This window comes from Ctenopharyngodon idella, chromosome 7, assembly GCF_019924925.1.
Source record: "Ctenopharyngodon idella isolate HZGC_01 chromosome 7, HZGC01, whole genome shotgun sequence".
NCBI classification, from domain to species: Eukaryota; Metazoa; Chordata; class Actinopteri; order Cypriniformes; family Xenocyprididae; genus Ctenopharyngodon; species Ctenopharyngodon idella.
This window is the reverse complement of record NC_067226.1, coordinates 13,448,896-13,460,186: the sequence shown is the minus strand read 5'-3', so window position 1 is coordinate 13,460,186 and position 11,291 is coordinate 13,448,896. Positions and strand designations below refer to the sequence as shown.

Genomic DNA, 11,291 nt, shown 5'->3' with positions numbered 1-11,291 from the left:
TGTATTCTGAAGCAGCTCCAGAAGACTTGCTGTAGTGGCTCGTTATATCCTTTTCAGGTCTAAAAGGCAGGATATGATCAATCAATAACTCATAAATCCCTCTATAACATATATGAGAAACTGAGTGGTTTCCTCTCTACTGCTGTCCAACAAGATGCCAAGCAATGAGTGTGAGACATATTCTACAATATTTAGGAAGATGTGTGTGAAGTACTTTTGAGTATTTGTTCAAAAAGTAAGTTGGCTTCAAAGTTAAAGGGATAGTTCTCCCCCCCCCCCCCCCCCCCCCCCCAAAAAGTTTACTCACACTCATTTCTATATGTATGACTTTCTTTTTTTTCTGTGGAACTTAAAAGATATTTTGAGGAATGTTGGGAAAAAACAAACAAACAAACAAACAAACAACAAAAAAAAAAAAAAAAAAAAAAACAAACAAAAACAAAACATCTCTGTTCCACAGATAGAAAATGAAAGTCATACAGGTTTGGAACGACAAGCGGATGAGTAAATAATGACATAATTATCAAGTTTGTGTGAACCATGCTTTTAATGTTTCAAAACTTTATGTAGGTTGCTTTTTTGCTTTACTATGTGTTTGCCAATTCATTATTTACATCACTTACAAACAAACCAATGAAGAAAGATATTTTATAAAAGACTATCTAAGATAAAGATGATCCAGTTTAACGTCCCGGAGATTAGATCCCTTTCACCGTCCGCAACTGGTTTCCTTTCATTGCTGGGATTCATCCAGGAAGTAATTGTGACATTTTTCACGTTATTGACCTCGTTTTTAACCAATCGTTTGGTAGCAAGTGTTGTGTTGTCCAATCACATTTCACCGTGTTACTGAGAGGGCGGGCTGTTCTCTGTGTTGTGTTTGTTTAGTAGAGCAAGAGCAACGATTTCGGTTTTGTTTTCTTTGATTTCCAGTCGCTGAACTATAAGGTTCGGCTGATCATTCAGTAAAACCAGGTAAACAATTCGCATTTCATCATTAATACGACTCATCTGTAGAAAAAGCTGTATAACCTCACTGAAATCACTAGATGACTCTAGAAGCGAGAGCGACATATGACTGAAGTTTATGTCAAGCTGAACTAACATGTCAGAGCAGAGCACAGCATTGATGTTTCCAAATTACTGTCTTAATTCTCGTTAAGTGGTGACAGACCCCAAATAACATGCAGTTATACGTGTAAATTACTGGGAAATTGGGAATTGTCGAAGTGAAAGACAATTGAACTGCTGCTGAGTCATTAGCTAGCTAGTCAAAGAACCTTTAGCCAAGAGGCTAACAGAGAAGTTCAGTGGATCTGACTGAAGAAAATACCAGAAGTCTCTGTCTTTCACAGCGCAAATGCCGATTTATACTTGGACCTTAAAAGAACACGTTCGTAAATGATGATGAACTTCTGGTATAGTGATTCTTTACTGGTTCTGTATGTTAGCAAGCTAACTAGCCTGGCTTGAGTCATAACAAATGTATTTGTCTGCTTATGAAACAGCCCTTTTCTAGAACATGTTTCGCTCAGAAGAGGGTGCATGGCAAAGCAATTGTTGTACACACAGATATTTGTATGAATTAAACATATTTTTCCTGACTCGTTAATGTATAGATAAAGTTGAAATAATGACATTTCTTGTTGGTGATACACTCGTGTTATACAGCTCTGTTTAGTGTTGATCATTCCACCTGCTGAAGTGCCAGATTAGCTGCTGCTAGAATGACAATTTCCATTCACGCCCACTGTAACCTTCTGCACCTCTTCAGTTATCTATCACAAGGATAAAGTTGCTTTACATATCTTCTTCAAAACAGCCTGCTTTAATTAACAGTAGCAGCATCTTTACCAGTGTTTATTGTTACAAGCAAACATAAATTCTGTTATGAGAGAGTGTTTCCATTATGATTAGTTCATTGACTTGACTCCAGACTCATCATCATTTTTGTTTTCACCACAGACAGCACTTCGTTGCACTGCACACAAGATACTTGTATTGATTGCTGCTCAATGGGAAAAGTGTAACCATGTTCAGTTTTGAGGGAGATTTCAGGAGAACACCCAAGGTTTCCCTTGGGGGTGCTAGCAGAAAAGTAAGTTTTCCATTTGATATGCATCACTACATTTGACATTTGTCTACAATGATTATTACTTGGAAACTGACCATATTGTATTGTTGTAACATGTACCAATTGTTGTACCATCTTGATATTGGATCTATTTTGTTATGTCTAACACGTTTTTGTTCAGGAGGAAAAAGCATCCCTTCTTCATCGAACACAAGAAGAAAGAAGGAAAAGAGAGGTGAGCATCAGCCATTAGGGTATTTTACAGATGTTTATAGTGTTTTATTGTGAAAAGAAGACCAAAAAGTTAAGTTAAGTTCTAAAAAAAAAATTGGTTTGACTTTTGTTATCTAGTGAAATGACATTCATACATTTTCATGTGTGTCTTCAGTGTCCAAATACTTTTTGGTGTATGACAAAATTTCCGTGATGTGTATATGAATAGTTGTATCTATTTTCAGATTAGAGTCAGATGTAAGAATGTGAATCTTGCAGTTATGAACAAATAGAAGATGATGGTCTTGTCCTTCATATATGGTTTTACTCATCTTTTTATTTCCCACAGGATGAGAGGAAAAGACTGAAAAATGCAATCATCATTCAGTCTTACATAAGGGGATACCAAGACCGGAAACAGCAAGTATGTGGAATCGCTTTAAACTCTACAAGTGTGGAAGGGTTTCTTTAAACCATTTCTTGTAGTTGATAGACAGATTGTTAAATTCCTGAATTTTCTCTCTTTTTCATATAGTATGCCATCCAAAGGGGCTACTTTGACCACTGTGTGTGTCAGTGCCAGTCAGGCTCTGGCCCTCAACTTACAGACAGTGCCATACTCGGCCAACTTGTTCGCCAGCTTCTCTTTTTTTACAGACAAAGTGAAGACAGACACAGAATGGTAAGAACCACAAATATGACCTGCGTTGCCTGTTTTAAAAGCTTTTATTGTCATATAAGGGCCAATGACTTTTTGCTTTTGTTAATTGCCTTTTTAATGTGAATTGATGAAAAATAAAAAGAAGTTGGACAGCTTTGTACTATGGCGCCATTGTCTTTATGAATCCAAGAACATCCATTGTATTTATGTTAGGGCTGTCGACGTTAACACGTTAACGTATGCGTGTAATTTAAAATTTTAGACATAAATTGACAAATAGACAAGGCTTAAGCTAGTCCTAGACTAAAATGCATATTTGAGCTGTTGTAACTGAAAGTAACTTGTACTGACAGATCTTAAAATATGTCAGTGCCATTGTTTTGTCTCAAGATGCACACCAGTACAAGATGTTTTTTTCTAGTGAACGTTTATAAAAGCTACTTAAATATCCTAATGGAACTAAGGCTTAATCCTGGCTTAGGCTAAGCCCTGTCTGTGAAACCGGGCCTTTAAAATAAGTTAATGCAAATAATTTACTGAAGCATGTGAAATTGCATCATTAACATAACGTCACACAGGTAGATGATCTTGGGAGTCGGAAGTTTATCACACTGAGCATCTACAATGGCGCAAACATCTGTAACCCTGGTTGGTGGAAATTTCTGTTTTAACCAATTACCAGATTTCACTTCTCTGTTTGTGATAAGATCATTTTAAGCCGCTAAACTTCAGGAAACATTTTCAGTCCAATCATCAAGTAAGAATTCATTTAAACAATCAGTCCAAAACAGCGCTAATGTAAAGAAAACCCGGCTGATTACATTGCACTGTGTGAAATACAGACCTGAACTGAACGCCAAAACATCCCACCGCTGTATAGCCAGATAATACTCAAACTACGTTTCTCGGCTTGATAAAGCAAACCAGCGTCTTGCTAGTAAAGTTTTCATGGATGAGGAGACTTACAGGAATCGTACAGTAAGTATGCGTGAGTCCGTTATATTGATGGACAAACAAACCGCGTGTGCGCTCCTTATATCATTTGGTTATTTGGTGTTCTCTTGGAGTGTCCTTTTTTGGAAAGACGCCTACATTTACTTTGAAAAAACTTGCTGAATATACCGAGTTGTGAGAATCACCCTTCAATCTCATGGTTTACTTTACTGGATATAGCAAAAGATGGTTAATTTTCACGACAAGGGTGTGATTAATGTGCGATTAAATTATTTAATTATTTTAATCTGTTGACAGCCATAATTTATGTGCATTTAAGAATGTTAATGTCTTAACTGTTGTAGATCTGGATGTGTCAGAGTTTGGTAAAGCATCATACTCAGTTTATCAAGCTGCTGACGGGGCCAGAAAGACAGAGCTGCCTGTTTCAGATCAAGAGGATATTGGGACACTGTTGCAGGTACAAAATTAGATGTTCCCCAGAGACTGTTTTCATCCCTAAAATAAATATGTCTGTCATAGTAACATGTAAATCTTTAGATCTGCTTGTTGGTTGGTCGCTAAGCATTTTTTCTGTCTGTTTAAGGTTATTGCAAGCATTTGAAGATAACAGTCTGAATGTGACGGTCCCGATGCGAATGCTGGAGGTGTTTTCATCTGAGAGAACCTACTTGCCCTTTCTACAGGATGAAAACTATGTCACTGCACTTATTGAGCAAATTTTGCACTATATGGTACAGAAAGGTACAGAGTTTTGCCTTATGTTTGATTTGTCTTCATCATACTTTAAGGCAATAGATGAGTTTATTTAGTTAAAAACTGTTTTTTTTTCTTCTTCTTCATTTCTTTGTCTTTTAGGATACTACAGATCTCTGTATGTTTTAGTGAATCACAAGTTGCCATCGAGTCTAGAGTACAGTGACGCCCCTTCCATTCCGCTGGCACAAACGCTGCTGGAACACACACTCAAGCCTCTGCACTTTACATACAGTTCCTGCCCCCCAGATACCAGGTACACACTCACATAGGTTCATACTGGAAAGAAATCTAACTACTTCAAATTATTCACAGCATTTTATACCATATATGCTTTGGAGAGCATTCGATGTAAGCTGCTAGAGGAATGTCTTTGTGTAGGTGTTTGTGTGGTGCACAGGTCCCACCCAGTAGAAGGGTGCCCACTGACCCCTTATTGCAGACCGTTAGCTTTATCCTTCCAGAGGACCAATGGACAGTAATTCCCTCACTGCTGTGTTTACAGAGAGTAGTAAAATCCAGACAGACTCATTGACTCAACATGTAATGTTTACACAACATTTACCCTCCATTGTAACACTCTGAGTGACGAACAGCGCTGTTTTCTTTTCTTTTCTATCTGAAGAACGACAAGAGCGCGAGAGTATAAGCTTGTTCATACAGTCCTGTGTTTGTCCTCTCCCCCCTCTCTCTCTCTCTCTCTCTCTCTCTCTCTCTCTCTCTCTCTCTCTCTCTCTCTCTCTCTCTCACTCTCTCTCACACACACACACACACACACACACACACACACACACACACACACACACACACAGAGAGAGAGACAGAGGCACGTATTTAGACAAACCAGCCAGATGTTGTTTTCAGTTATGTATCACCTTTTGATTGAAATTAACATTGACACATTTTTATGTGTTCTTTTCCTTTTACATTTTTTAGGGTAATAATGTTCACTACCATTCAAAAGTTCTTTTGAACTTTCTATTTATCAACAACAATAAGAAATGTTTCTTGAGTGCCAAATCAGCATATTAGAATGATTTCTGAAGGATCATGTGACACTGAAGACTGGAGTAATGATGCTGAAAATTCACAGGAATAAATCTTTAAAATATATGAAAATAATAAAAAAAGTTACAACAATATTTAATAATTACTGTTTTTACCATATTTTTGATCATATAAATGCAGCCTTGGATAGTATAAGAGATTTCTTTCAAAAACATTAAAAAAATCTTACTGACCCTAAACCTCTGAACAGTAGTGTACATTGTCGCCTTATATTTCATTCCAGTTTGGGTAGACTAAATTGTGGAGGTGCCACTTCTACTTTAACAACTTTGTGTCTGTAGAGCAAAGGCAAAATACGTTCTTTAGAATTGCTTAATTACTATACTGTTAATTTGAAAAAATATGTATTAGTTATATGTAAATATGGCAACAAACAAAGTTCTGCTAGTAAAAGGTCTCCTTTTGACAGAGGATTGAGGGTTTTGTTGTCTCATAGATACACAAATGGCCAAAAGTGTGTGTGTGTGTAAATGTATATTAGTATTGAAGTGCATCTATATTGTGATATTTAGTAAAAATGAATATGAAAGTTAAAGTACTTACTACAGGCTAAAACATAAGCTACAGTTACAGTTTATGTTAGTCAATAGAGTATTAAATTCACAACTTTTTCTCTCTTCTCATTCACAGGCAGTTTGTTTTTTCAGCCTTCACTGAGGAGTTCATCTCAGCGCCTTTCACTAAACAAATCTATCATTTCATCGTGCCAGCTTTGGCAGACCCAAAACTAGCTTTCCCATTTCAGAACTTCCTTTGGTCACTCCAGGCCACCGTAGCCTCCTCTGCCCAGGCCAGAGCTCAGGCTCCTTGGCTCTTTTACTTTGTGCTATCAGTTGGAGAATCAGGACTGGGTAAGTAGTGTGTGTAAGAAAGATAAAACTGCATTGTATGACTAGTATAACGTGCTCACAGGGTAACCCTTTTAGGAATAAATTTGCAATTTTTTTAGATATTTTTGAGAGTATATTTAGGGAATCAGGTTTGAGTATTTTGTCTGTTTTATTTGTATAGGTTCACTTTCAGAGGAAGGGTTGCTGTTGTACTTAAATGCTCTACAGACTCTGTTGCCATTGTTGCCAGTGACGGAGTGCAACAGGAGAGCTGACATCAACAGTGATTCAGAAGATGAGGAAGAAATGACCGTACAGCATCCTGCTGCGCAGGTACACACACATTATCTCTTATCCATATCTTTGCACAAAAGAAAATATTCAAAGAGCAGCATACAATTTTGAGCTAAAACGGGTGGATATAATCCTGTTTCTTTTACTATAGGATGGCAGTTGGATTTCTGTGCATTACATAACAGAGGAATGTGTGCAGAAGTTGGACACCAAGCAGCAGACTAATGCTCTGCTAACATTAGTGTGGAGAGACTCGGCAAGTGAAGACATCTTCACCATGATGGCCTCTATCTGTCACACTTTGATGGTGCAACACCGTATGATGGTGCCCAGAGTCAGGTCAGATCACACACACACACACACACACACACACACACACGCACACATGCAAACAAACCATCCAGAAAATTAATCACTTAGCATTTTATGCAACACAACATTAAGGAAAACTAATATAACCAGATTTACTGCACAGTGTACACTTGTGCTCTATCACTCTCTCATTGCAAGATAATTTAATCATGCTGTACTGCTCTAATTGATAAAAAGAGATACAGTTAAGAAAGTGCTATAGATCGCAATCAGATAGGATTGGGATGCACTTTTATATGAGTATAAAAAAGATTACCAAACATCAAACTGTCCTCAAGTCTGTGAGTGTTGTTTTTCTTTTTTGTTTTTCTGCTTGTTTTTAAAAGCAGAAAGCAGTAAAATTTCTAATGAAGCAGTCAGACGGTTAAGTCTCATCTTGCTGTGTTTTTTATATTACCAGGGCAGTTTTAGTTCTTGTCATTCCCCAATTAGTGTAATGAGCTCTCCTCTCAATTACCTTTGCTTTATCTTCTTCTGGTTCTGCTATGTTGACAAAATGAGAACAGGATTTCAGCAGAAGGCACTTGAGAAAGAAGGAAAGTGATGGAGAGAGGTGGTATAAAAGACAGGGAAGAGATGAACGTCTCGTTTAATGATGGAGAGGGACATATCTGATTGATAAAGCCAGTGTCAATCAGCTAATCAGAACTTCCACACATGGCGTGTGTTTAATCTTGTTAAATCAGTTTTCAGTTAAGAATATTGTAGAACGTATTAATATCTTGTCAGAAAACATTCTTCACAATTGAGGCAGCAGGGTTCACAAGCCTTTCAAATCTTAGAAAAAATGTAAATGATACATTTTGCATATGCTGAAAAAAGGTCACTTATTTTTTCACACATTTTTATTTTTACATAGTTTCACATCTCATTTTTAAAATTTTTTATTTTGTTAATGTTTGCAATGTTTAAATTTTGCACATTATTGTCTAATTAAAATGGTGTTTTCATATGCTAAAATTATATGCCATTTTAGTCAAAGTAAAATGAAGTTTTTAAAATTCTATTTAATGTTATTAATTGTTCTATGGAGATATAGAGTATTCTGAAATATACGAAAAAAAATCTAGCATGCATCCTATTAAAAAACTTGTTTGACACGACACTCAACAAGTTTCTGTATGACACTTTAGACTTCCTCTATAATAATTTTGCTTCTTTGACTTCTTTTACATGTTTTGCCTGTTCTGATTTCTTTCATACATGACATAGACTGCTTATTTCCATTAGGCTTTCTTTCATATCCTTTACTCATCCCTTTTTTTCCCTCAATATTTTTATTTGGTGGTATTTTTATATTTTACAGCTCAGTCCAGAAGAGAAGGCTTTTATCGTAAATCCTGCCTTCACTACTTTATCATTATCGGATATCTGTACAAAATAATTAGCTGGCCTAGGAAGATTAATTCCTGCAGGAGTGGATGGGATAGTTTTACAAGAGGTATAACAGCTGGCCCTGATTTACAACCTTTAAAGAAGCGGCCAGTGAGCGTGCAAACTTGGTTGCCTTTTAAACATTATCATATTTTAAAGTGAAGAGTATGGCTGTATTTTATACTAAACAAGGTCATTATAGAATCAAAACTGTGTTAGTGTAAATAGCACACTTGGTTCCTGTTCATGGAAAGGTCTCATTAATGTTAAGCCTGCTGTATTTGTTTTGACTATTTAAAGACACTATGAAGATGATTTCAAATTATGATTAGACGCAAAGAACAGAAAGATGAAATAAAGAAAATAAATCAATCACAATACTCATGTTAATAATAGATACAAGATTTCTAAGTGCAACTTCATTATCCTTGCATATCTTATTTATAAAAAAATTAGTAGCTGGTGGTTTTTTGAACACCTTAAAGTCAGTGAAATTAACTTTAGGATGATTTTGTGTGATGCCCAGAAAGGTCATTTTTCACATTTCAGTCAAACTCACTCTGTTAAAAAAAAAACTGTTATTTTTACACAATAAAACTGGCAGTTGTGGTTGCCAGAATAATTCTGTAAAAAATACAGTAAAATGTAAACAAATTTACAGTGGACTTTCATCCACAGACGCCTTGTTTTGTGCACAGGAATGGGCCTGTTTACTGCTTGATAAATATAAGCAGCACAGCACAACGGTTTATGTGCTCGTCGTCTCATAATTAGGACCCGAAATAGATAAATATCAAGTCTGCTCTTTAAAACAAAGAAAAGAAGCAATTTAGGACAATATTATGTGCAAACAGCGGGAAACTATGTATATTCATGCAGTGTGTGCATGTCAAAAAATCAAAAAGCATATAACACCCATTTAGCATATAAACGCGTTCATGTAAAAAGCATATAAACATGTTCATGTAAAAACTACGTTCAGATTTATCATTCGAAATGAATTGAAACAAAAGGTGTCCATGTAAACGTAGCTAGTTTTCATCGCAAGTGGCTTTTCCACAAGCTGAGCTAAATACTAATATATAAAAGCTGCACACAGTCATGCACACAAACACAAAACACCGTCATGATAACACATGACACTAAAATAATGCAATAAACATTCAGTAAACAACATAAGATGTAACATAAAACCCTGATGTAACATGAGAAAAAATGTGAAGTGTCACAGAATTCTGGGAATGTCAGTTTACAGTTTTTCCACTGTAAATTATAAGATGATTTGTTCTTTTTACTTCCAAAAAATGGTACATTTAACAGCATTTTAATGTAAAATTACACAAAATGTAAGGTTAGATCTATTACAGCTTTTCCCCATATATAGTACAGGAACTTACTGTTAACCAACTAACAGGTCTTTACAGTCTTTTACAGTTAAAATTAGTCATTTTCTTTTTACAGTGCATGCTCTGTAAGCACTAAACTTTTCTAAACGTTTAATTTATTTCCCCCACCTAATTTCCCTAGAACCTGCGATGCTGAGATAACTGCATAATTAGTAAACTCAATTTACTGTATCTGGTCCTTGATTGGATTTCTTTATTTTTTCACAAACTGATATGTTTATATATTATTTTTTAAAAAAAGGCAGAATAGCATTTTTCTTTGTCAGTTTAATTTTTTTATATATATATATAAATATTTGGGCTACTTATTTCGGAGTATTGATGGACTTTAATTTAATTTTTTGACCATTTACTCTAAGTCACAAGGCTGTCAGCTTGTCTAAGGGTTACATCCATTTCTCAGTTAGAGTTCTGCAATTATTTTATTGTAGAAGTGCCACCTGACATAAATCGTATTGGTGACCAGTGCTTTGTGTGTGTGAGAAAGGTGGATGTACACATTCTTACCTAACCTTGCTACAACTTTAATCTTATTTTGTCCCTTAATTACTTCCAATTATGCTTTATTTATTCTTTCACCCCTTGACACAAAACAAGCATGCAGTAACCACCAGAGCGATTTCTCACACCCTGGTGTGACGGCTGTTAGGTTTAATGATTTGGGTGGCCTGAGCACAGTATCTAATTTGTGATGGCAGCACTGCTACTATGGTCAGGCAATTGTGGCCGTGCTACATTGTCTCTCTGGCCGTCATTAACTTAAATGGAGCCCCCACAGGAACCACTGGTCTGTTTACGACCCTGAAGCAGACTGCTAGTTTACTAATGGAAGGTGCCTCACCTAAATAAAGCTTAATGGCTCATTTAATCTTTCCTGTGGTCACATACAAAGACTAGAAATTCCAGCTCACTGGGTTGTTTATATTTTTTTCTACTTTATGAGTCCTGCTGGAAATTTGGGAAGTTCAGGTTTTATGGGCAGGAGATGTGGTTATTTGAACATTTAGAGATGAGTATAGTTCCTGTAGCACCTTTGACTAAAAAGTGTCGGTGAATTGTTTAGTAATGCAATTGTGTGTGTGTATAGCCTATGTTTAGTGGTTTCTTAGCTTTTGTACATTGACTTAAAATCTTCATTCTGTCTTTTTGTCTTTTTATTTTTTTAGGCTTTTGTACAGTTTAGCCTTCAATGCTCGCTTCCTTAGACACCTCTGGTATTTAATCACATCTATGAAGACTAAAATGATCACAGGGTGAGTTTTCCATATTGTTCTTTTCTAATGTATATT

The 11,291-nt window shown here is 36.1% G+C and overlaps 1 protein-coding gene across 2 annotated transcripts in view; it reads left to right on the top strand.

Annotated features, from left to right (window-relative positions):
* The first annotated feature begins 831 nt into the window (after window positions 1-831).
* The window catches only part of ube3c (ubiquitin protein ligase E3C), a 33,080-nt gene continuing 22,620 nt past the window's right edge, over window positions 832-11,291 (top strand). For both annotated transcript variants that reach the window (XM_051899854.1, XM_051899853.1), the window contains exons 1-12: window positions 832-975; window positions 1,966-2,098; window positions 2,256-2,309; window positions 2,637-2,711; window positions 2,823-2,969; window positions 4,247-4,362; window positions 4,489-4,646; window positions 4,761-4,914; window positions 6,357-6,577; window positions 6,738-6,889; window positions 7,002-7,189; window positions 11,169-11,255. In XM_051899854.1, the coding sequence (XP_051755814.1) occupies window positions 2,033-2,098; window positions 2,256-2,309; window positions 2,637-2,711; window positions 2,823-2,969; window positions 4,247-4,362; window positions 4,489-4,646; window positions 4,761-4,914; window positions 6,357-6,577; window positions 6,738-6,889; window positions 7,002-7,189; window positions 11,169-11,255 (1,418 nt within the window). In that variant the 5' untranslated portion in view covers window positions 832-975; window positions 1,966-2,032. The remainder of the gene's footprint in view (window positions 976-1,965; window positions 2,099-2,255; window positions 2,310-2,636; window positions 2,712-2,822; window positions 2,970-4,246; window positions 4,363-4,488; window positions 4,647-4,760; window positions 4,915-6,356; window positions 6,578-6,737; window positions 6,890-7,001; window positions 7,190-11,168; window positions 11,256-11,291) is intronic.